The sequence below is a fragment of the Pelodiscus sinensis genome, chromosome 3, assembly GCF_052426305.1.
Source record: "Pelodiscus sinensis isolate ZL-2025 chromosome 3, ASM5242630v1, whole genome shotgun sequence".
Lineage (NCBI taxonomy): Eukaryota > Metazoa > Chordata > Testudines > Trionychidae > Pelodiscus > Pelodiscus sinensis.
In genome coordinates, this window is record NC_143054.1 from 144,476,327 (window position 1) to 144,502,923 (window position 26,597).

Genomic DNA, 26,597 nt, shown 5'->3' on the forward strand with positions numbered 1-26,597 from the left:
GGGTATGTCTACACTACAAAGTTAATTCAAACTAACAGACGTTAGTTCGAATTAACTTTGATAGGCACTACACATGCAAACTGCTAGTTCGAACTTAATTCGAACTAGCGGTGCGCTTAATTCGAACTAGGTAAATCTCATTCTACAAGGACTAACACCTAGTTCAAATTAATTAGTTCGAATTAAGGGCTGTGTAGCCACTTAATTCGAACTAGTGGGAGGCTAGCCCTCCCTAGCTTTCCCTGGTGGCCACTCTGGGCACCACCAGGGAAACTCTTCTGCCCCCCTCCCGGCCCCGGAGCCCTTAAAGGGGCACGGGCTGGCTACAGTGCCCGTGCCAGGTGCAAGCCTGCCAGCACCCAGCCAGCAGACCCTGCAGCTGGCACGGCTCGAGCCGGCCACCCGATGCCACCCAGCCCTCCGCCTCTTCCCGGGACCAGGCTGGCGGCTCCTGGGAGCATGCCCAGGTCCACAAGAGGCGGGCGCCCGCCTGGTCTAGTGCAGAAATCGTGCACCTCGTCCACGACCTCCGCACTAGGCACAGGAAAGTGGCCGTCTAGGGCAGGATAGTTGCCAGCCTGGCCACCCAGGAGCAGGTTGGCATGAAAATCAAGGTGGTCCACTGAGACCCCCGACCCTGAGCCCTGAGCTTAGAATGGCCGTACTGGGTCAGACCAAAGGTCCATCTAGCCCAGTAGCCTGTCTGCCGACAGCGGCCAACACTAGATACCCTGGAGGGGATGGACCGAAGACAATGACCAAGCTATTTGTCTTGTACCATCCATCTCCAGCCTTCCACAAACAGAGGCCAGGGACACCATTCCTACCCCCTGGCTAATAGCACTCCATGGACCCAACCTCCATGACTTTATCTCACTTCTCTTTAAACTCTGTTCTAGTTCTAGCCTTCACAGCCTCCTGCAGCAAGGAGTTCCACAGGTTGACTATTTGCTTTGTGAAGAAGAACTTTCTGTTGTTAGTTTGAAGCCTGCTACCCATTCATTTCATTTGGTGTCCTCTAGTCCTTCTATTATGGGAACTAATGAAGAACTTTTCTCTATGCACCCTCTCCACACCACTCATGCTTTTATAGACCTCTATCATATCCCCCTCAGTCTCCTCTTTTCTAAGCTGAAAAGTCCCAGTCTCTTTAGCCTCTCTTCATATGGGACCTGTTCCAAACCCCTGATCATTTTAGTTGCCCTCCCCTCTCCCACCCTTTCTCTTCCCCTCTCCCACCTTCTTTTCCCAGTCTCCCCGAGTTTTGTTCAATAAAGAGAGTTTCTATTTTTGAAGACAATTGTCCTTTATTTTGTACATCAGGAAGGGGGGCTAGGGAGGGGTAAGTGGAAGGAGGTGAGGGAGGAATGGGGTACGAGTCCCCGATGGGGAGGACTGGGCTGGCTCTGCAGGCTCCTCGGGGTGGAAACTCTCCTGAAGCCCCTTGATTGACCCCCCCTCCGGATGGCAGCCTGCGGCAAGTGCAGCCGGGCTGATGGCCGAGTGCTGTGATGTGCCGAGTGTGGGCACTCAGGGCACTCCAAGCCAGGACTGCTTTGCAAGCGGGGAGCCCCTAAGAACTGTCTGTCCGGGGTGGGGGTCGGGTCCCTTTAAGCACAGCCCTCGGCTAGCCTGAGGCAGCAGCTCCACACTCTTAAGTCCGAATCCGATGCCCTGCCGGCACTGCTTCCGGCCATCCTTAACCTCAGTTCAGGGTCCACGCAGTGTGGACATGCCAGTTCGAATTAGCAAAACGCTAATTCGAATTAGTTTTTAAGTCTAGATGCACTAATTCGAATTAGTTTAGTTCGAATTAACTAATTCGAACTAAGTTAGTTCGAATTAGTGCTGTAGTGTAGACATACCCTTAATGACATCTATAGACATATTTAGCTCTTAACCATTCAGATGCTAATCAATGGTTTCCTGTTACATTGATTACAGAATACATCTGCTTTATCAAATATTCCTTGGCCATTTACTCAATTCTCATTTTATCAGTTATAGTTTAGTTATGAGTATCCCTTATCAATTATGCCATTTTATCCATTACAACATTCAATGGGAGTGTTTGGTGTGGTCATCTCATATGTATGTGTTATAAATTGATGGATCCTGTTGCTTTGATGGATCAGTGTTGAGCCAGTATTAAGTTCAGGATGTATTTTTTATGGCTTCTCACATGGGAAGCTCATCCAATTCTGGCTTTGTAGATGCAGTTACATATCTTGCAATTGTAGCTCTACTGAGGGAAAGGTGGGAAACATTATCCATAAGACAAGCTCTCTTCTCCTGCAAAGCCCTTACATACTGCTCCTCAAAATTGGACATGGCCTCATGTTACAGACCTCTCCATCTGGATGTGTCCAAAGCTATGTGTCAATCAGGTTTTAACATCTATCTTGGATACTTTGAGATTGTCCTTCAAGGTGATTCATCTGACGATTGATCAATCTTTAGAATTGGTTACCATCCTCAGTTGACTATAGAACATTGTTTTTAGTATATGGGAAAGCTCCACACAGATTAAATGCCTGATCCAGAGAGGTTGAATCTTGATGAGCATACTCTCAATGCCAGGGATTTGGCACCTCTCAAGGATTTCTGCACTAAGAATTTTTCCACTTGATGTTGTAGATGGATCTAAGGCAGTGAAGGTGCCTTTATTTTACTAGTATCAAATATAAATTTAAAAAGCTTCTTTAAACTAAAAAAAATATATATTTTTATTCACCTTGATATTTACAGCATTGTTCCAGTAAGTGAATTGTTTGTAAATTTCAGGTTTCAAGATGGAGGATGCACCAGAGGATCAAATAGAAAGCCCAAACACTACAGAGCAAGCTGGGCCTGGTATCGTTCCACCAGAGGAAGATGGGCCTGGCCCTGTTCCACAAGAGGCAGCTGAGCCTGGCCTCATTCTGCCAGAAGAAGTTGGGTCCAGCCCTGTTCCACCAGAAGAAGCTAGACCTGACCTTGTTCCACCAGAAGAAGCTGGGCCCGACTCCATTCCTTTAGAAGAAGCTGAGCCTGGCTCCCTTTCACCAGAGGAACCTGGGTCACGCCCTGCTGCTCGTACTCGACAAAAAACATCTCTCCGGCCTCCCCTAGAGTCTTTTAGCCCTTCTATGAGTAACCGCAGAATGTCTAAATTTCGCCGGAGTACTAGTGGAGTTCAATCCCTACAAGAAACTTTAAAAGAAAAACAGGTTTAGTATCAAATACTGCATCTATAACAATGTAGTTTTCTCTCTCAGTGTTCTGTTTCTTTTCTCAATTTATTATATACATTTCTATTAAGAAGATCTGCCTGTTTAGAATGTGATTGACTTTCTCTTCAAATAATTTTCTGCTTTATGTTTGTTTTATTTTAAAGTAATGAATAAAAAAGCACAAAAACCAGTCACAAATAATGCTTACATATATATTGGCAGTCAAGCTATATTTCATTTGGTACTGCAAATACTTATGCACATATGTAATTTTATGTACTGTTAGTAGTCCTACTGAAATTACTGGTAAATGATATTTCTTCTTTGAGTAGTGTCCCTGTGGGTGCTCCACTGTAGGTGTCGGGCTTGTCCCGGCACCGCAGATCAGAGACTTTCAATAACCATAATCAGCTGGACCGCGCATGCGCAGTTAGCGTCTCATGCCGTTTGCACCCTTTGCCTGTTGCACGTTATGCCTCGTGGGATGAGGTTTACTGGGGCGGTCGACAAATGCCTTTGATGTCGACTGCCGAGCATCCAGACTAGTGCGCTGAGCCGACAAACAGCCATTTTAATTTAAATGAAGCAGCGATTATTTAAATTGCCGCTTCATTTGGGTAGATCTAGTAAACTAATCTACATGGCTCTGGCGACAGAGCCATGTAGTCTAGACATACTCTTGGTGACTGGATCCAGAGTCCCAAATCTTTGGGGTAACTAAGGGTATGTCTACAGTACCACCCTAGTTCGAACTAGGGTGGTAATGTAGGCAACCGGAGTTGCAAATGAAGCCCGGGATTTGAATTTCCCGGGCTTCATTTGCATAAAGCTGGGTGCCGCCATTTTTAAATGTCCGCTAGTGCGGACTCCGTGCCGCATGGCTACACGCGGCACGGACTAGGCAGTTTGGACTAGGAAGCTTCCAGCTGCCATCTGTGGCAATGTTTGTGGAAATGACGGAAAGGTTCCTAGAGGCTTCGGTTTCAAGAAAGAAAAGCCCAGTTCCATGATGGCCTGACCTAAGAATGGTGGCAGGAGACAACACAATTGTCATCAGCAATATCTGCATGGTGGGTGGTTTAAGAACAACCACAGTCTCAGAACACTGCTTTAAGAGACATTTTGGCTGTGTCTACATTGGTGCGATCTTGCACAAAAGCAGCCACTTTTGCGCAAAAACTTGCTGCCTGTCTACACTGGCTGCGAGTTCTTGCGCAAGTAAATTGATGTTCTAATGTATGAAATCAGTGCTTCTTGCGCAGGAGCTATGATGCTTCCACTCAGGAATAAGTCCTTTTGCGCAACTGTTCTTGCGGAAGAGGCCAGTGTAGAGAGGCAACATGAATTTCTTGTGCAAGAAAGCCCTATGGTTAAAATAAAAAACAGGACTCTGTAGCACTTTAAAGACTAACAATATGGTTTATTAGGTGATGAGCTTTCGTGGGCCAGACACACTTCCTCAGATCAAATAGTGGAAGAAAATTGTCACAACCATATATACCAAAGGATACAATTAAAAAAATGAGCAAATATGAAAAGGACAAATCAAATTTCAGAACAGAAGGGGAATGGGGGGGAGGTAAATGTCTGTGAGCTAATAATATTAGAGGTGATAATTGGGGAAGCTATCATTGTAATGGGTAAGATAATTAGAGTCTTTATTCAAACTTAGGCGTAAAGTGTCAAATTTAAGCATGAATGACAGTTCAGAGGATTCTCTTTCAAGTGTAGTCTTAAAAGGCCTTTGAAGCAGGATGCAGGTAATCAAGTCGTTGAGACAATTCATGCTTAAATTCGACACTTTACGCCTAAATTTGAATAAAGACTCTAATTACCTCCCGCCATCCCCTTCTGTTCTGAAATTTGATTTGTCCTTTTCATATGTGTTCATTTTTTTAATTGTATCCTTTGGTATATATGGTTGTGACAATTTTCTTCCACTATTTGATCTGAGGAAGTGAGTCTGGCCCACGAAAGCTCATCACCTAATAAACCATCTTGTTAGTCTTTAAAGTGCTACATAGTCCTGTTTTTTGTTTCAGCTACACCAGACTAACATGGCTACATTTCTATCACTATGGTTAAAATGACCATCAGAGCTTTCTTGCGCAAGAGAGCATCTACACTGGCATGGATGCTCTTGTGCAAAAGCACATTTCTTGCACAAAACCACATGCCGGTGTAGACACTCTCTTGCACAACTACTTTAACGCAAGAACTCTTGCGCTAAAGAGTTTTTGCATAAGATCATGCCAGTGTCGACGTAGACTTTGGCTCTTTCAGACAAATCAGCTTAGGAGCATTTTGTCTGTTCTTGGAGCTGGGCTATGTAAAGAGGAAAAGGAAGCGAAATAGGGAACGGGGGACAAGAAGAAATGGTGGTGGTGTTCTCTAAGACACCAGGACATGTTAGTGAGCTTTAGAAATGATACTCCCTGGAGAGCACATTAACTCATTTTGTAGACAAGCCATAAATTTGGTTGCTCTGTGGTAAGGGCCTTACAAACTTGGTTAAGTTTCTTCTTAACTGATGTGATACCTTAAAAAAAAAAAAGCCAGTCTGTTTTTCGCAACAATAAGAAATTGGAACTCTGTAAACGGGTTGGATTGGAGGCCTTCTTAAATGGAACTTTTTTTTGATTGGTTTGTTCATTTGGTTTTGATCTTTTCCTTCCTGGATTCTGTATGCAGATACTCGGTGTTTGCTTATTCTTAACATTCCCTGAGAGTTGACTTCTGTATTTCAATGATTACTTTTATTTTTTGTGTGTACTGTCACTGTAGGTACTTCACTTCAGGTGTTCATGTACCCCCATGTGCCTTAGATTAGAGATTTTCTGTGGATCTCATTTGGGCCCAAGCATGAAGTTTTACACATCCTCCCATACCAAAGATACCCAACTTTGGCCTTGGTTGGGAAGTTAAGTGTGTCTGCTTACTTTATAGCTATAGCTAGTGTGACAAAGCTTCTACTCCAACTTGGCAGTCCTGTACTTTCAGGCAGATGGCTTGCCTCAGAGGCTTATAGCAGCCTTCAATTTAGGCGCCACATCTTGGGCATCAGCTTGCTTTTTGTTGAGCTACTCTCATAATCTGCCGGCATAAGTTATAAAGGGAAACCAAACTCCAGTCTCAGTGGACCCCCAAATGATACAGGCTGGATAAATCCTTTTCTTTTCCCCAGCCAATCTTTTCCCCAAGTGTAAATGCGAAAGTGGGTGTGGGGGGAACCCAGGACTACCCGCTACTCTGGGTTCCAGCCCAGGGCCCTATAATAGCAGCTGCCTATAAAAGTCTCCACCTCCCACTATGAAACAGCTCCAAATTCCCAGGGGTACTTTCCCACACCTTCCTTGTCTCAGGCTCTTCTTACCAGACTCTGTTGGTGTTTGCGCTTCCTAGGCTCTCTTAGCACTCCATCCATCCCCTCAACTCCTCACATGCTTTGACTAACTGCAGCGAAGCCCTTTTAATAACCAGTCTCAACTGGTTCTTTAATTGGTCCCAGGTATTCCAACTAGCCTTGACTTACTTGACCCTGCAAGCCCACTTAATTAGTTCCAGATGTTTAATTACCCTGATTGATTCTGACAAGTTCTTGCTGATTCTGGACTAGCTCCTGCCAATTTACCTTGGGAACAGAGATTTACTCAATCTGAGGCTAATATACCTCCCTTACATCGCTCTTGTACTCTTCTAGCCTGACCCTGTCACACTAGTTAGTTAGCTAAACACAGTTTTCTAAGCTATTTTCTTAGCTCACTTTAGTCATAGTATTACATTTGCAGGTTTGTTTGTTTCCCTGCCTGAAGATTTATAGACTTTGATAGTTTCTGCGGTATTCTGTCTTTCCTGCGGGGAAGCTATCCTAGTCAGTGGTGAACATTCTGGCTACGTCTAGACTGGCAAGATTTAGCGCAAATACTCTAAATGTAAGAGTTTTGGCGTTAGAGTATTTGAGTAAGAGAGCGTCTATACTGGCATGTGCCTTTGCGCAAAAGATTTTGTACAAGAAAGCTCCAATGGCCATTTTAGCCATCGGGCTTTCTTGCGCAAGAAATTGATGTTACCTGTTTACACTGGCCTCTTGTGCAAGAACACTTGCGCAAGAGGACTTATCCCTGAGTGGGAGCGTCAGAGTATTTGCACAAGAAGCACTGATTTCATACAGTAGAACATCAGTGTTTTTGCGCAAATACTCACGGCCAGTGTAGACAAGCGGCAAGATCTTGCCAATGTAGACACAGCCTCTCTGTCCCTTTGTTGTTTGGGAAACACTTGTATACCAGCCAAGTGTAAGATCTCCTCTTTCAAAAACTGGGAACATAACATTTACATTTGTTAGTGGTGGACCAAACCCTATGTCCAATCTCCAACTCAGGCTCTGAGAATTCCTCTCAGAGAGTGTGCCACAGGCTTCTCAGCACACTTAGTGCTCCATCTATGTCTGAGTCCTGGTCACTGAAAGTCTTGAGTGATACAGCTTCATGTACCCATCTGTCTCCAGGTCTCAATCACCAAAAACTTTGAGAGATACAGTGGTAGCAAGGATGCCATACAATCAGACTGTGGGAACTGAATAAGAGGAGCAGAAGTGGTAGTTCTGCTCTTAAGAAGTCTTGGTCACTGTTGAAAGGAATGTTCTGGAGACACCAAGTCCTAGCAGGAGTGCTATTGCAGCTCTAGGTGATTCTGGTACTGTGAGACTGTCCAAGGTGTCCTCATTCACTACTGAAGACTTTGTTGCCCATTCTAGGAAACATTTGTCTTCAAAGAACTCTGAACCATCATACTCTTCTATATGTTTGGTACTGACACTGATATCCCACACTGCTACATCAGTACTACCTTGCATCTGACTCTGGATGTACTCATTCAAATTATTCAGTTTCCCACAGCTTTCCATGTGGCTTTTGCCATGCTTGGGCTGTGGTATCCCAGCTGGAGCCAAGTCTAGGGAAGAGCCATATGTGGGCAGCTGTGGGGAGATGTGAAGCCTCCTGCCCAGATAGATGGTCCAGGGGTAGGAACACAGGTGGGGAGCTGCTCTCAACCCCTGCACCCTAGGCAGGTGGAGAGTCCATGATACAGCAACTCTCATCTGCCTGGGCTCCCCAGCCAGGCTTTAGCTGCTGACCTGGCCAGGGAGGTGGGGCTTTTGGAGGAAGAGAAGGGGCTGGTCCCTGCTGAAAAGGGGATGGGCTAGGCTTCTGCACTTCCGAAAAATCAGTGGGTCTGGCTCTTGGACTCTCCTATTCCAGTGTTACTGATTTCATTTGCTGCACAAGTTGAGTAACCTTCCTTTTTTTTTAATTTATGAAAATATAGTTTATTTTTAAAAAAATAATTAGAGGAGTTTCACCTAAACAGTAAACTGTAGTATTAGTTTCAAATTATGGGTCAAGATCGCAAATGACTTTGCAAATACACTGCAGTTTTTAGTTCTTTTTTTAACTTTTTTAGGCACGATATAGAGATGCAAGGGAAGGTCGAAAAATGAAAATTAGTGCTTCATATAGATATATATTTGAAGTCCTAGGGGACAAACTTGGTTTAGATGCAACAGCTGTGGAAGAGATGATCTTGGATGGCCCTTCAGTAAGTCTGATTTAAACATATTTTGTTAATGTTAATATATTGTTATCTAATTCATAAGTAACTTTTCTCTCTCTTATCTATGTATTATTTACTAGTTGCTGTGAGGATTAGTGTTTTGGAAGTCATTCAATAAGTAAAACAAATTAGTATTTGAGGATGATAGCTGTGGAATGCACATGCAATAATTTTACAGGAAATTTGTGTGTTCAGGTTTTTCGAGGAGTGTCCCTGTTGGTGCTCTTCCTTAGGTGTTTAGGGTGCTGCTGCGTACCTAGTTGGAGATTATTGGTAGCAGTGCACTCTGGTAGACTGCACGCATGGAGCAGATGGCATGTGCGGTGCTGCTACCATGCATGTGCAGCCAACTGTCCCCTCAGTTCCTTCTCTGCCATCTCTGGCATCAATTGGAGCCACAGTTGCTCTCCAGCTTTTTGCCAAATTTTTCAACTTTTTTTATTATCATTAGTATAGTTTATTAATAGTGTTCATAGTTAGTTGTTTTCTAGTTACCGGTAATTATTGTTAAAAAACCCCAAACTTTTTTATTGTAGTTGTTAAGCATATTTTTTTCTTCCTGGGATGCCAGGTTCATAAACAACCTCTTCAGGAAATGGGGTTATCTGATAGTGGACTTGTTTGCAACACATAGCAACTCCAAGTACCCTCTGTACTGTTCCAGGGCAAGCATTGGACTGCAATCTCTTGGATACGCTTTCGCAGCATGCTGGGACTTCCAGTTAGTATACTCATTTCCACCTATACCTCTCATACAACAAACGGTACTAAAGATCAAACAGGATACGGCCAGGGTCATCCTTGTGGCTCCCAACTAACCGAGACAGATTTGGTATCCTTCCATACTCCAACTCAACACACGTCAACGTACAAGTTTTCCCCAGTACAAGCTCTTTTGACTCAAGACAAAGGGTGCATACTCCACCCCGGGCTACATACACTCAACCTGTGGGCCTGGACACTGGTTGGCTCTCAGACAGCGAGCTAACACTGTCTCAAAGGGTCAGAGACATCCTTATCAACTCCAGGAGACCCACGACAAGACAAACTTACCTGCAGAAGTGGGTCCAATTTGCAGCCTGGAATTCAGCTCATGCACGGGATCCACTGAAGGCAGGGATATCCGACATACTAGAGTACCTCCTCCACTTGCAGGACACAGGACTATCATTGCGTTCCATCAACTCACATTTGTCAGCTAAATCAGCAATACACTCACCCATTCAAGGGTATTCCATTTTCTCTCACCCATGCGTTAAAAGATTTTGGAAAGGGATACAAAACCTATGCCCACCATGTAGGGACTCAATGCCATCAAGGGATTTGAAGCTCGTGCTGGACTCAATCTTGAGATGGTCTTTCGAATTGCTGGCAAATTGCTCACTACTGCACCCATCAATGAAAGTGGCCTTTCTCATAGCAATAACATTGGCCAGGAGAGTGGGGACAGATAGTGGCACTCATGGCGGACCCGCTGTACACGGTGTTCCACAAGGACTAGGTTGTTCTTAGAGCCCACTTGAAATTCCTTCCCAAAATACCTACCTCGTATCATTGTAATGAACTGATATACTTACCTGTGTTCTTCCTGAAACCACATGAGGACAGCAAGCAGGCAGTGCTGTGCATGCTGGATGTACGAAGGGCATTAGCCTTTTATCTTGAATGCAGAAGAGACTTCAGATGCACTCCCAGGCTCTTCGTGTCATGCACAGACAGGTCCAGAGGACAACCCGTTTCCAAACGAATATCCAAATGCATTTCTACATGCATACAACTGGCTTACACCCAGAAACACAGACAGCAGCCAATGGTTATACGGGCGCATTCCACAAGAACAGTATCTACCACAACTGCTTTCCTCAAGTGTCTTTCCATAGAAGTCATTTGCAGAGCTGCAACATGGGCTTCGGCCAATACCTTTGCACAATATTACGCCATTCAGTCTTTTCAGGACATATTGGTTCATTACAGTGGAACAAGGTAGGTATTTTGAGAAGGAATTTTGGGTGGGTTATAAGGACAGCCTTGTCCTTGTGGAACACCGAGTACAGCGGGTCTGCCATGAGTGCCGCTATCTCTCCCATTCTCCTGGCCAATTTTATTTCTAGATTTGGAGGTACCAAACTGTCCAACATCCAGTCTTACAACACAGAGCGCCCTCTGCCAAGCAGGAATACTGCTGCATAGTCACCTAAGTGGAGCACCCACGGGGACCCTCGAAGAAGAAGGGAAGGTTACTCATCTTGTGCAGTAACTGGAGTTCTTCGAGATGTTTCCCTGTGGGTGTTCCACACCTCCCCTCATCTCCTCTGCTTCTGGCTAACACAGTCCAGCATAGAGAAGGAATGGAGAGAATGGCCGTCGGCACGTGCCTGTCAATCAGAGCGATTGTGCAATAGCGCACCATGGTCTGGTAGCCGGGGACTACTACCAAAGATCTCCGGGCCGTGTGCACAGTGGCGCTGACACACCTAAGTGGAGCACCCACAGGGACACATCTCAAAGAACTCTAGTTACTGCATAAGGTGAGTAACTGTCCCTTTCTTCTCACCCTCCAATGCACATATAATCATCCTCCCTGATGATACTTTAATGCCCCATCCTCCCACAGCACAAGATGACTTTCGATCATTCCAGGAGCTAAACAAGAGGGTGGCTGACATACTGGAGGTCTCCCTAGTGAGTCTCCCTGAAACTCAGCATAAACTAACCAGTATGTTACATGTCTCCCCGTCCGCTAAGCAGGTCCTATCAATGGACCCAGCACTTATGGACCCTGCCAAGGTGATCTATCAAACACCAGCCACAGTCCCGCTGGTCTGCAAAAGATCTGACAATAAATTCTATGTCTCACCACAGGGTGACGATTTCCTGTTTTCCCACCCGTCCTCTAATTCTTTAGTTGTGGACACTGTCAACCAGAGGGGAAAACAGAATGCAGCCAGAACCACACCTTATGACAAGGAGTGGAAGCGTCTAGACCTCATGGGTAAGAAGGCATATTCCTCCACATCTTTACAGCTCTGCCTATCCAATTACACCATACTACTTGCAAAATATACACATCATATTTTTGAGCAACTATCACACTTTATTGACAGCCTTCCTTATGACAAGAAAGAACGGTTTAGAGCCAATATAAACAAGCGTACCCTGATCTCTCTCACTGCTTTACAAGTATCCCTGGATACATGTGATACCGCATCCCAGTTAATTGAGATGGCTGTCATAATGAGGAGGTCATTGTGGCTTCATCTCTCCCATTTCCCCCATGAGGTACAGGCCATGGTCAAAGACCTTCCTTTTCAGGGCTCCAAACTGTTCATGAACACCACCAATGTATCACTCCACTCCTTCAAGGATTCGCGGGCCACATTAAAGATGCTCGATAGCCATGTCCCTGCAACAAAATGTAAGCAGGGAAGCTATTTCACACAACATTAAAAACCTTCGCCTTTTACTCAATCTCAAAGATTTTTCAACAATAGAAGGAGGAAACACCAAACTAGACGGAAGCAGGCCCCTAACCATTCCTCCACCTCTCAGCCCTCAGCTTCGAGGCAAATGTTTTGAAAGTCAGTTCAAGAGTCTGATAACACTTCTTCACTTAACTGATGGGGCTGAGGTTGCCTTATTTTGCCAGCTTCTACTACCCTTCGACCACCAATGCTCTTCCATCATGACCAACAAGTGTGTACTAGACATTATAAAGAATGGATACTGTATCCCCTTTTTTTCTACCCCCTTCTCCCACCCACCTTCCCTGACCCATCTCACCTGAACATTCTACTCCAGGAGCTATAGAACCCATACCCCATCACTATAGGGGCAAAAGGTTCTACTTCCATACTTCCTCACAACACAGAAGCCAGGGGGATGGAGACCTATTCTTGATCTCAGGATACTCAACTGCTATATATGACCTCAACAGTTCCAGATGGTCATCCTATCCACTATAATACCTGCCTTAAACAGAGGGTGACTGGTTATCAACTCTCAACCTCTAGGGCACATACTTTCATGTATCTATTCATCCAGCACATTGGAAATGTGCAAGATTCACAGTGGGTGATGCCCACTTCCAATACACAGTGTTGCCATTCAGATTCTCCACATCTCTGTGGATCTTCTAAAAAATACTCCCGGTGGTCATCGTACAACTCTGTAATCAAGGGGTGTCTATATTCCCTTTCCTCAATGACTGCCTGATAAGAGCAAACACAAATCAGGAAGCCTGCAACGCAGTCTCCTTAACCAGAACTCTGTTCCAGACCCTCGGACTACAGATAAATCTGTCCAAGTACAAACTATAACCAGCACAGAGAATGGAGTTTATTGGGGCTAATCTTAATTGTGTACAGGCTATAGCTTCCCTCCCACAACAGGGATTCCAGTCTGTAAAAGGCCTTATTGCACTGGTTCAAACCAGCCCACAAGTTCCAGCAAGGGCCTCTCTTCAATTACTAGGACGTATGGCCATATCAGTGGTGCTCCATGCCAGACTTCACATGAGACCCATACAGTAGTGCTTAAAGACTGCATAGAGGTGATGTTACAACAGTATCAACAAACTAATCTCAGTTGCAGCCAGAATCAAGCAATCACTGGACTAGTAGGCAGACCCAAAAAACGTGTGCATTGGGTACCTTTTCACAAACGTCCCCCGACCGTGACCATCATGACGGATGCCTCTCTCCTCACGTGGAGGGCACGCTGAGGCTTCTCAGAACACAGGGACGTTTGTCTCCATAGGAGTGTACCCTGCACATAAACAATACTAGAACTCTGAGTGGCATTCTATGCATATTTTTACGGACAATCAAGCAACCAAGTATTACATGAACAAGCAGTGTAGAGCCAGCTCTCACCACCTGTGCAGGGACATGACATTCGCATACAAGCCTTTTACCTTTTGGGCAAGGACAATCTTACCGCAGACAAACTCAGCAGGAATTTCAGTTCCAATCACAAATGGGAAATGGACCCCAAGATTCTGTAATGAATTTGCAGATGCTAGGGGTTTTCAACAGTGGACTTGTTTGCAACCAATGCCAGCAAGAAAAGTCCACAGTATTGTTCCCATGCTGGCATTGGCTTGCACTCCCTGGGGAATGTGTTCACAATACCCTGGAACACATCTCTCCTATATGCATTTCCTCCAATCTTGCTCCTCCAACAAGTAGTCAGCAAAATAAGGTCAGATGCATCCTCAATAATTCTTATTGCTCCAGCTTGGCCAAGACAGCCTTGATACACTTACCTGCTACAGATGTCCATGGCATCTCCTGCTGCTTCCTCATCATCTGATGCGGGAGGGTGGTCAGGTTTGTCATTCATTCCTCCAGATTCTTCATCTCTGGGGGTGGTTTCTCAGTGGTTCACCTCAATAGAAACAACATTCTCTGACCAAGTCAAGCACATCCTACTGAACAGTTGCAGACTAACAACCAGAAAATCTTATCTGTATAAGTGGTGTAGATTCTCACTTTGGTCCGAGCAAAAATGTGGGAACCCATCAATAATGCTGCTTTTGGATGTTTTGGAGTACCTTCTAGAACTGAAACACTTCTGTTTAGTTCATTAAAAGTTCACCTTGTGGCTATAGCAGCTTTTCATCAGAACAATGACAACAAATCTGTCTTCAGCCATCCAACAACCAAATGTTTCCTTAAGGGCATGCAAAATATTTTCCCACCTGTCAATCCTACCGTCCCAGCCTAAGACCTCAACTTAGTACTCTGGGCCCTCACCCGTAAGACATTTGAACCCATGGCAACATGCTTCATGCTCTACCTTTCTATGAAGGTGGCCTCATTGGTGGCCATCACATCATCCAGGAGGGTGAGTAAAATTGGTGCACTTATGGCAATCTCCCCCTTCACGATATTCTATAAAGATAAAAATAGAGATGTAGCCTTGTTAGTCTGGTCTTGCTGAAATAAAAGATAGGACTATGCAGCACTTTAAAGACTAACAAGATCGTTTATTAGGTGATGAGCTTTCGTGGGCCAGATCCACTTCCTTAGATAAAATTGTGGAAGAAAATTGGCATGACCATATATACCAAAGGGATCAGATTTTTTTGATTGTATCATTTTGGTATATATGGTCATCCCAATTTTCTTCCACAATTATAGACTCATAGAACCATAGAGTTGGAAGAGACCTCAGAAGGTCATCAAGTCCAGCCCCCTGCTCTAGGCAGGACCAATCCCAACTAAATCAGCCCAGGCAGGGCTTTGTCAAGCCAAGACTTAAACACCTCTAGGGATGGAGACTCCTCTACTTCCCTAGGTAATTCATTCCAGTGCTTCACCACCCTCCTAGTAAAATAGTTTTTCCTAATATTCAACCTGGACCTCTCCCACCACAACTTGAGACCATTGCTCCTTGTTCTGCCATCTGTCACTACTGAGAACAGCCTCTCTCCATCCTCTTTGGAACCTCCCTTCAGGAAGTTGAAGGCTGCTATCAAATCCCCCCTCACTCTTCGCTTCTGCAGACTAAACAGACCCAATTCCCTCAGCCTCTCCTTGTAGGTCATATACTCCAGCCCCCTAATCATTTTGGTTGTCCTCCGCTGGACCCTCTCTAATGTGTTCACATCCTTTTTGTAGTGGGAGGCCCAGAACTGGACACAATATTCCAGATGTAGCCTCACCAGAACTGAATAAAGGGGAATAATCACGTCTCTGGATCTGCTGGCAGTGTTCCTCTTAATGCAATGAAATATGCCATTAGTCTTCTTGGCTACAAGGGCACACTGTAGACTCATATCCAGCGTCTCATCCACTGTAACCCCCAGCTCCTTTTCTGCAGAACTACTACTTAGCTGGTTGGTCCCTAGCCTGTAACAGTGCTTGGGATTCTTCCGTCCCAAGTGCAGGACTCTGCACTTGTCCTTGTTGAACTTCATCAGATTTCTTGTGGCCCAATCCTCCAATTTGTCTAAGTGACTCTGGACCCTATCTCTGCCCTCAAGCATATCTACCTCTCCCCCTAGCTTAGTGTCCTCTGCAAACTTGCTGAGGGTGCAATCCATAGAAAAAGGATTTTGCCTTTAGAATAAGTTTTTCTGTATAGTTCAGTCAGTCTTTCAGTCATTAGTTATAACCGTAGTTATAGTTGTTTTGTTAAAAAAAAACAAGGTTTTTTTGTGTTAAATGTTTTCCTCACCCCCCCCCCAAAGAAAAATAATAACAGAAAAGAGAGAGAATTAAGTCAGAGACTGATTATTTGTTTATCAACACCGTAGCGACAGGCCCTCTGATCATGCCCAGTTTGCTGGGGTTTAAGAAGTGTGCCATATGTTGGGAGCCCATGCTGGTTTCCAATGGCCACACAGATTGCATAAAATGTTTGGGCGAATTCAATATGCCTCAAAAGTGTGCGCACTGTGCAAAACTCACAGAGAGCATGAAACGAGAGAGAGATGAGTCTCAGGATGTTTTTATTTAATAAAGCCCTGCAGCCCTTAGAATCAGACTCGCAGAGAAAAGGAAAATGGAGAGCTTCTTCTCCTACTGTGGCTCCTGCACATAAAAGGGCTTCACCGGTCCGTTCTCTACCATCGGCCTCCACAGGTAGAATAACTAGCAGGAAGAAGCCAGGAACATCTGGTGCCACTAAACCTCAGCTTAAAACAGCCTCTGAACCGAAAACTTGGCACGAAACATCTGTGGTACCGGTAGTTACAGCACCGGCAAGACGCTCAGCCCCACCAACTTTGGCACTGCGAGCTGTGGCACCATCTTCATCGGCAAGTGTCACATTTAGCCAAACCGTTGGTGCTGGCCCAAGCGGTGCAGACACCGGCACTGACATTGAAACATGGTTCAGAACACTTGGCACTGGAAGAGAGTGTTAGCCCCCCCTGGCACCGAAGAAGGCAACTCATAAATCCCACAGAACATGAGATCCTAGCCCAGAGCCACTTACTTTTTCACGTGCTCCATCATTACCATCACCTTTACTACATTCACCACTGATGCAAATGTCCAATCTTACACACGAGACACATTACAAACTGGTAACTGATCTCTCTCCTGAGGCTCAACACAGTTCCTTATTACCTCATCTCCCTATGAGGCTGACCAATTGCCACTTGACGATCTGAAACAGTATCAGGAACTTTTTGAGAGAGTGACTGGAAGTCAAGAAATACAGCTCACCAAAGTCCAAGAGAAACAACACTGACTCCTTAAAAATCTCCAACTGTCTCAGTGCGCAAAAATAGCCATCCCTATGGATAAGGCTATTACAGAGCCTGCTGATGAGATCTGACAGACTCCAGCATCAATAACCCCAACTAATAAGTAGGTGGATAAAAAGTATTTTGTCCCATTCAAAAGGTGCAGAATTTCTCTTTTCCCATCTGCAACCTAATTCTTTAGTGGTGGATGCAGCTCAGCAGAAGTCAAAACTTCCGCAGAACAAGAATAATTCTGCGAATAAGGAGAGTAAGCACCTCAACATCTTTGGGAGTAAGATGTACTTGTAAGGATTCAAGAACCACCCTTCATACCTTTAATATGTATACCCCACCGTACCAACGTAGATGATACATGCCATACCAGTGGCATTGAGACTTTTCATACCCTAGATACCAATAACGGGGGTTTGATCAACCCAGACCGAGGCAACAACCACAGAGGCAACGACATCAGAACAAAGGCCTCTCCAATCTATATCCCCCACATAGGCTACCACCACCTGTGCGGAACTTGGAACTGGTTCTTGACACTCTAACCCATGTTCCCTTTGAGGCAATAACAACTGCTCCACTTTCAGTGATGATACTCAAAGTTACATTTCTGTTAGCCATCACCTCTGCCCACAGAGTTGGAGAAATGACATCCCTAATGGTAGACCTTACACCATCTTCAGCAAGGACAAAGTCACTCTGTATCCACATCCATCCTTCATTCCAAAAGCTTGCTCAGTTTTCCACATAAACAAGCCAATTGTACTTCCATCTTTCTACACCAAGCCACATGCAAGTATTCACGAGGCCCTGCTTCATTCGCTAGACATGCGTAGATCACTTGCCTTCTATTTAGAGAGAACTTAAACCTTTCACAAAACAGACTGCCTACTAATTTCAGTAGCAGAATGCTGCAGAGGCCAACCCCTCTCATCACAACGGATCTCAAACATTATTGTTGCTTGCATTAAAAAGTGCCATGTTATATGGAATGAATCACTGCCAGAGACACTAAGAGCTCTTTCTATAAGAGCTATAGCAACCTCTATGGCCTTCCTTCATGGAATAGTAATAGAAATGTAGCCGTGTTAGTCTGGTGTAGCTGAAGCAAAATGCAGGACTATGTAGCACTTTAAAGACTAACAAGATGGTTTATTAGATGATGAGCTTTCGTGGGCCATACCCACTTCCTCAGATCAAATAGTGGAAGAAAATAGTCACAACCATATATACCAAAGGATACAATTAAAAAAAAATGAACACATATGAAAAGGACAAATCACATTTCAGAACAGAAGGGGAATGCGGGGGGGTGGGGCGAAGGAAGGTAAGTGTCTCTGAGTTAATGATATTAGAGGTGGGGAAAGGTAGATGTCTGTGAGCTAATGGTATTAGAGGTGATAACTGGGGAAGCTATCTTTGTAAAAAGGACACTGTCTCAACAACTTAACTACCTGCATTCTGCTACAAAGACCTTTTACATCTGCACTTGAAAGGGAATCCTCTGAACTGTCATTCATGCTAAAATTCGACACTCTCCGGGGGGGGGGGATTGAACAAAGACCCCAACTACCTTATCCATTGCAAAGATAGCTTCCCCAATGATCACCTCTAATACCATTACCTTTCCCCCTCTAATATCATTAACTCACAGACACTTACCTTCCTTCCCCTCCCCTGCATCCCTCTTCTGTTCTGAAATGTGATTTGTCCTTTTCATGTGTGTTCATTTTTTTTAATTGTATCCTTTGGTATATATGGTTGTGACTATTTTCTTCCACTATTTGATCTGAGGAAGTGGGTCTGGCCCACGAAAGCTCATCATCTAATAAACCATCTTGTTAGTCTTTAAAGTGCTACATAGTCCTGCATTTTCCTTCATGGAGTTCCTCTTAAAAATATTTGTTGAGCAGCCACATAGTCCAACAACGACACCTTCATGAAACATTATGCAATTTCTCATAAGTTATCTACTGACACCGCGGTAGCGTTTTCAGTACTCTCAACTGTCAATAAGCAGTGACTCTGTTACATGCCTTCCTTATGTAACCCCCAAGGAGATTGCTTGGATTCCCGGGGCTTTGTCTGCTGGCAGCTCAGGGAGAGGCACTCTGAGTTTGCCTTGGCTCCCCCTCCCTACCAGGGCCAGAGTCTGCCCGGCAACCCACAGGGAGTGAGATGCCCCTCCCAGGAGGAAGGAGAGACCATTGTTGAGGGGAGTCTGGAGCCAGCCAGGAAAAGGGGAGGACTGAGTGTGTGGGAGCTAGTAAGCCCCAGGCCTGCATGCAGGGTTCCCCCTGAGAGCTAGCCTCTAGGGACCTGAAGTCAGGATCCCTCAGCTGGGTTTATGTCTCCACTGTTGATTCCCAGTTGTGGAGTTTGCTGGGAGGCTTCCCCAGCCAGGCGGAGTTGGCTCTCCAGCTCCCTGGGTGAGAGAGTCACTGCATGGTCAGCTGGGCTCGAGCAGCAAGTTCAGGGCTGCTGCCTGCTGGGTGGGTCTGGAGGCTGGCCTGGGAGGCTATAGTTTTGAATGTTGGTGCAGTTGTGTGGTCTGCATCTTGAGCCCTGCACCCCTTCACGGTGAGGGGAAATTCTGGGACCGAAGCAGCCTGGTTCCTGCTTGAAGAGGACCCCTGTGAGAAGAGAGCAGCCCCTTTGCAGAGACTGAGTCATCTCTCAACCTGAGGCTCATTCATGGAGTGTGTGAGTGCACCAATTTTTAGTTAGTAAGTCAGGGAATTTGTTTGGGGATTTTATTACCTGCAGCCTATTAAACTGTGGAGGGATTTGCTGCCTTCTCCCATTTGTGAGTCCTTTGGGCTGTACTGGACCTAGTCAGCCCCACTGCTAAACCTCTGCAGAGAAGGATTGTGTGGTCAACAGTCATCAAGGGCCCCAACAAAGTACGCGTACCAACGGGACACTAACCTCACAGTTGCTGGGCACCGGTGACCCTAAAAATAATGTTTTACCCTGTTCTGTTATAATTGTCTCCTGTTTAATATAATTGTGTTTAGTATAGTGTATGTGTTTGTGTTATTTTCTGGGAGTCTCCAACTATCTGGTGAATACGTGGGGATTATCCTGGGCTAGAATTTTCCTCCCAAGCTGCCCTGGCAACCCTGCTAGGAAGGAGTGAGGGGGGTGGAGGCACCGCCAAGTACATCAATCAGAAAGAATAAAATTGAGTAGGTGGCGGGATCCAGAAGAACCCAGACCTATCCATCCGAACCTGAAAGGAGATTGGCTCTAAAAGAAGGTAACCAGGTGGAGAGGGGGCGCTACACTTATATTTGGGTATTGCTACACAGTCACCAACAGTGGAGCACCCACAGAAACACTACTCCAAGAAGAGGAGGAAGTTACTCACCTTGATGCAGTAACGATGGTTCTTCTTTGGGGATGTCCCCGCGGGTGCTCCACTATGGGTGCTGGGCTTGCCCCACCACCGCAGACAGAAGCTTGTGATGAGCAGTGTTCAGCTGGACCGTGCATGTGCCATGGGCTCACAGTTTTCGCTCTCTTTTCTGTCTCGCGCGGTCTGGGCCCCCGCCAATTCCTCTTCACCGCCTCAGGCTGCAGACGCTTGGAACCGCGCTTCTTACCTCACTCTCTGAACTAGACTCCTTCTAGTTCCCCCTTGTACATACAATCCTATTTCTTCCTTTTCCCTTGTTTTTTCTCCCTATTTAAAAAAAAAAAGACAGAACAGAAACAGTATACCGCTCTTATCTCCCACCTCTCAGCTGTTCTCCCGTCAACTCTGTTGTACATAGTTGCGTTCACCTTAAAAAAAAAAAGTAAAAAGAGAAAAGGAACAAAGACAACAGAACAGAGACATTATCATCGAGTTACCAACATTTGAATAACTAGCTGTCTCTCTGCTATTTCAAAAAAAAAACTGCCTCAGGCTGCCAGCAAAATGTCTGCGACCGGCTTTAAAAAATGAGGCTCCTGCTGGGAGGCAATGCCAGCCTTCGACGGCCATTCAGAGTGCATCCGTTGCCTGGGGGAATCTCACATCCCTCAGAAGTGTACCCATTGTACAAGACTCACCTCCAGGGCTAGAAAAGATAGAGAGAAGCGCCTTCGCATGCTCCTCTTTGACAAAGTCCTGCAACCACAGCAAGCTGACTCTGATCAGCAGCCACACAAACGCCGGGCATCCTCCCCCACTACGGGACTCCAAAAGAAGTCAAGGCTGTCCCCAGCGAGATCCCTGCCAGCTGCCTTTAATGGCAGGGAAAACCAGGCAGACACACCTGGGATGTCTGGCAATGTAAAGCCACGTCCCCCTGCCTCAGTGGCTCCGAAGCCTAAGAGGCCACAAGAGGCTTCCCAAACGCCGGCTCCCCAGACAGCACCAGCTCTGCTGCTTCCCTTCACTCCGGTGCAGAGCACTGAGCAGGCTCTGAGAGCAGCCTCGGATCTGACCATCATGGCACCGGCACCGCCTCTGAGTCACCACGGGGTGCCGGACTACAGGGTACCGACCCGCTCCACTGCCGGCGCGGCACCAGACTATACGGCGCTGACCCGCTCCACTGCTGGCATGGCGCCGATTGCTCCTGCCCTTGAGCCGCCGGAGCAGAGCAATCCAGCGGCTAGCGCTTCAGCGCATGCCACCAGATAACCACCGCGGAGCCCTGCTTCTCTCCTATCTCTGTGTCGCAGCTGCTCTCGCTCGCGCCTCCTCTCCCTGGCACCATCCTCTCCTCTGCCAGCACTGCGATCTCCACACTAGTCCACTCACTGGCATGGGCCTCCCCATGCCTCCTCCAGACTGTCTTCTCTGTTTCTAGCTGCTGCATCTTCTCATTGCAGGCACTACTACAGGCAGCTCTCTGCTTCTCCTGCTTTCTCCAGGGCATCACACATCTGCTCCTGTTCGCCCTGCTCCCCGTACCACTTTTGATATTGCAGCCGCTCTAACTACCATGACGACCGTTCACCGTGACATGGCACATACCATCGCGGCGACCGCTACTCCCGAGATTCACGCAGCGGGTATTCTTGCCAATCACGATCCGCCTTTGACTGTGCTTCACGCAGGCACTCTCAAACTCCTGCTCCCCTTACTCCTCGGCACCATTCACCATCACCATCTCACCATCCATCAGAGCCGGAACATACCCCCTTTGTGGACCAACATTCAGGGATTTACATCCCAGACTCGTCCCCACCAGATGAGGCAGTCACGCCAGGTGACAGCTCTCCACCAGATGACCTCCGTCAATTCCAAGAGTTGTTTAAGCGAATAGCTATCACACAAGAGATCCTGCTGCAGGAACTCAAAGACAAACAACACAAGCTTTTCAGGAATCTCCAACCACAGCATAGGTCACGTCTGGCCATTCCTCTTGATGAAGCATCCTGGAACTGGCTGAGAAGTGTGGCATGCTCCAGCATCGGCTCTTCCAACCAACAAACGGGCCGACAGGAAATATTTCATACCACCAAAGGGCATGGAATTCCTCTTTGTCCATCCACAGGCTAACTCCTTAGTAGTCGACGCAGCTCAACAGAGGTCTAGAGCCCCACACCTCAAAAAGGGCTCCGACAGGGACGTAAAGAGACTTGACCTCCTGGGCATGAAGGTCTACACTTCAGCAATGCTACTCCTTAGAATCGCCAATTACTTGGCGCATCTCTCCAATCACACCTTTGATACGTTTTCACGCCTCACCCCCCTCATGGATCATCTCCCTGATTCTAAGAAATCAATCCTGAGGTCAGTAATCCAAGAGGGCTACACATAAGCGAGAACGTCCCTCCAAATAGCCATGGACGTCGCTGATACCGCTGCTCGCTCCACTGCTACTGCCATCATTATGCGCAGAGCTTCTTTCCTTCAAGCGGCGGGAGTTCCAAAGGAACTACAGGCCAAAATTGAGGACTTAGCCTTCGACAAGGATAAGCTCTTTGCAGAGACCACGGACTCAATCTTACACTCCTCTAAAGACTCCTGAACAACCTTGCGAACTCTGGGGATGTACACGCCCCCCTTTAAGAGACGCCGGTACTCACCATACCAGCGCAGATATGACTACTCCTACATCAGTGGCAGCAACACCACCAGCAACAGAGGCCCTTCAACAACCAATGCTCTCGCCAGAGGCCTCAGCGACGCCGAAACCCAAATGGCAGGATGAACATGTCTCCCACCAACATGCAACAGGTTTGATGCGTTGGTCAGGGGCGAGCAGACAGTCACAGGCAGCATCATGAATCGTACAACCCAGCTCTTTCACCACCAGCTGAGGCCCTTTCTACATCAATGGGCAAAAATCACTACGAACACATGGGTCCTCGAGATTGTTCAGTTTGGCTACTCTATCCCTTTCATAGCCATCCCACCAACCACCCCTCCAACCCCGTCCTTCTTCAGGGACCCCTCTCACGAGACCCCCCTCCTACTAGAAGTTGACCGCCTTCTCTCTCTGGGTGCCATAGAGCCAGTCCCAAAGGATTTCAGGAACAGGGGCTTTTACTCACATTATTTCCTCACCCAGAAGAGGTCCGGAGGTTGACACCCCATCCTAGATCTCCGCTGTTTGAACAAATATCTCAGGAAATAATGATTCAAAATAATGACTTTAGCTGCCATAATCCCTGTGTTGGGTCCACTGGACTAGTTTGCCGCCCTCGACCTCCAGGACGCCTATTTCCACGTCCCTATCCATCCAGCTCACATGAGGTTCTTGCGCTTCGTCGTGGCAAAGGACCACTTTCAATACAAGGTCCTCCCCTTCGGGTTATCGTCAGCCCTCAGGGTGTTTTCAAAGGTTTTATCTGTGGTCACGGCCTTCCTCCGACGCCAAAGGGTACTCATCTTCCCTTACCTGGACGATTGCCTACTCAAGTGCCCTTCTGCACACGAGGTCTCCCAGATGGTTCACCTCACGAGGCAAGTCTTTCAGTCGCTCGGACTCCTCCTCAACAAGCAAAAGTCCATTTTGCGCTCCACTCAGAACATCAAGTTCATTGGGGCCTGGACTCACTTGCCAGCAGAGCGTTCTTAGCCTTACAGAGGTTTCAAGCCATCCAAGACCTCATTCACACCATCATCGTCAGCCCTACCGTTCCACTCATCACATGCCTCAGACTGATGGGCCATATGGCCACCAGAACATACGTGGTGAAATATGCCAGACTACATCTGCGCACCCTTCAGTATTGGCTGACTCTCGTGTACGACCACACCAGATACGATCTCCACAGGCCGATAATGCCGCCACCTGGCATTCTCCAATCACTCCTATGGTGGACCAACAACACAAACCTACTGTCAGGTATACCTTTCCATCAGCAGGAGCCACTCCACCAAATCACGACGGATGCCTCCCTACTAGGCTGGGGGGCTCACATGGGCTCCCTCTGAGTCCAAGGCCAATGGTCCTCACAAGAAGCACGGCTACACATAAACCTTCTAGAGCTACGCGCCATTTTCAACGCATGCAATCCTTCCTCATCTATATTCGAAACACCCCGGTGAGGATACTCATGGACAACATCACAGCCATGTATTACGTGAATCGCCAAGGCGGCGCTCGCTCCCATTCCCTATGCATGGAAGCCATCCGCTTTTGGAACTGGTGCATTCGCCACGAAATAACACCTTCGGCATCCTACTTACCTGGCACCACAAACGTGAAGGCACATTTCCTGAGCAGACGCTTCCATGTGAAGCATGAATGGGAAATGCACGATGGCCTCCTATGTGAGATCTTCCAACATTGGGGTACTCCCCGAGTGGACCTCTTTGCAACTCCCGCAAAAATACAAAATGCCGCAAGTACTGCACCAGGGCAGGCTTAAGCCGCGCATCCCTGGGAGACGCCTTCCTTACGACTTGGTGCGGACCCCTCCTCTATGCATTCCCCCCCATATCTCTGATCTCCAAAGTCCTTTAGAAGCTGAAGGTGGACAGGGCAACACTAATCCTCATAGCCCCGGGCTGGCCTTGCCAGCACTGGTTTCCCTTCCTCCACCGTCTCTCTGCGCGGACACCGATCCGCCTTCCACTCTCCACAATATCCTCACACAAGACCGAGGATGCCTGAAACACCCCCAGATACAAATGCTGAACCTAACAGCATGGTTCCTAACTGGCTGACTCCATTCGAATCCCTCTGCTCTGTTCCAGTCCAGCACGTCTTAGTACACAGTAGACGACAAACCACGAGAAAAACTTACCTTCACAAGTGGCGCAGATTCTCCACCTGGTGTACCTCGAACCACCATGATCTGAAACGTCCATCGATCCCCTCCGTCCTGGACTACGCGTTTCACCTAAAGAACAAAGGCCTCGCGTTAGCCTCCATCAGGGTGCACCTTACAGTAATTTCAGCATTCACATCACCGATAGATGGCGTTTCTGTCTTCGCCCATCCTACCACGAAGAGATTTCTCAAGGGCCTTACCAACATGGCCCCACCGCATGACCCAGTCCCACCGGTGTGGAGCCTGGATGTAGTCCTCGACGCCCTAATGAGGCCGCCATTTGAGCCTCTGGCGACTGTATCCTTGCATTTCCTCACTTTGAAAACCGTTTTCCTGCTTGCCATAACGTCGGCACACAGAGTGAGCGAGCTTTCCGCCATGATGGCCACGCCACCATATACAATTTTCCGTAAGGATGGAGTAGTCTTGAGACTACACCCAAGATTCATACCTAAAATCATCTCATATTTCCATGTCAACGAACCAGTGATCCTGCCAACCTTTTTCCCGAAGCCCCATGCCTCACTACGAGAAGCGGCCAGACACTCCTTGGACACCCGCAGCGCCTTTGCATTCTACATAGATCGCACTAAACCTTTCAGGCGTACGGACCACTTATTCGTCTCCTTGGCACAGAGGTCAAAGGGTCAACGCCTATCTTCCCAGAGGATTTCCCATCTCGCAACCTCATGCATAATGCAATCATACGCAGGGAAAGGCTTACCCCTTCCATCCCAACCACGCACCCACTCCACTAGAGCCATGGCCACATCTACAGCGTTTCATAGAGGTGTATCTCTGAAGGACATCTGCAGGACGGCGACCTGGTACTCATATGAGACCTTTGCCAAACACTATTCTATTTCTCTAGTCACTCGTTCAGATGGGGCAGTGGTGACTGTGGGGCTCTCCACAGCAGATAAATAGGGATTCCTTGCCCTCCTTCTGTTCTGGCGACTACTGCTGCGCAGTCACCCATAACGGAGCACCCGCGGGGACATCCCCGAAGAAGAAAGCGAAATTACTCACCTTCGGTGCAGTAACTGTCGTTCTTCAAGGTGGTGTCCCCGCGGGTGCTCCACTACCCGCCCTCCTCCCCACTTCGGAGTCCTTTCTCTCTCTCTGCTCTTGTCTCTTAGGGTATGTCTACACTACAGCACTAATTCGAACTAACTTAATTTGAATTAGTTAATTCGAACTAAGCTAATTCGAACTAGTGCATCAAGACCTAAAAACAAGTTCGAATTAGCTTTTTGCTAATTCGAACTAGCATGTCCACACTGAGTGGACCCTGAACCGGGGTTAAGGCTGGCCGGAAGCAGTGCTGGTAGGGCATCAGGTTA

At 46.9% G+C, this 26,597-nt stretch overlaps 1 protein-coding gene across 1 annotated transcript in view; it reads left to right on the forward strand.

The window, feature by feature from the left end:
* The window catches only part of DNAH8 (dynein axonemal heavy chain 8), a 611,430-nt gene that overhangs the window by 10,593 nt on the left and 574,240 nt on the right, over nucleotides 1–26,597 (forward strand). Inside the window, exons 2-3 of the mRNA XM_025186355.3 lie at nucleotides 2,785–3,209; nucleotides 8,676–8,810. Coding sequence (XP_025042140.3) covers nucleotides 2,793–3,209; nucleotides 8,676–8,810 — 552 coding nt within the window. The 5' untranslated portion in view covers nucleotides 2,785–2,792. The remainder of the gene's footprint in view (nucleotides 1–2,784; nucleotides 3,210–8,675; nucleotides 8,811–26,597) is intronic.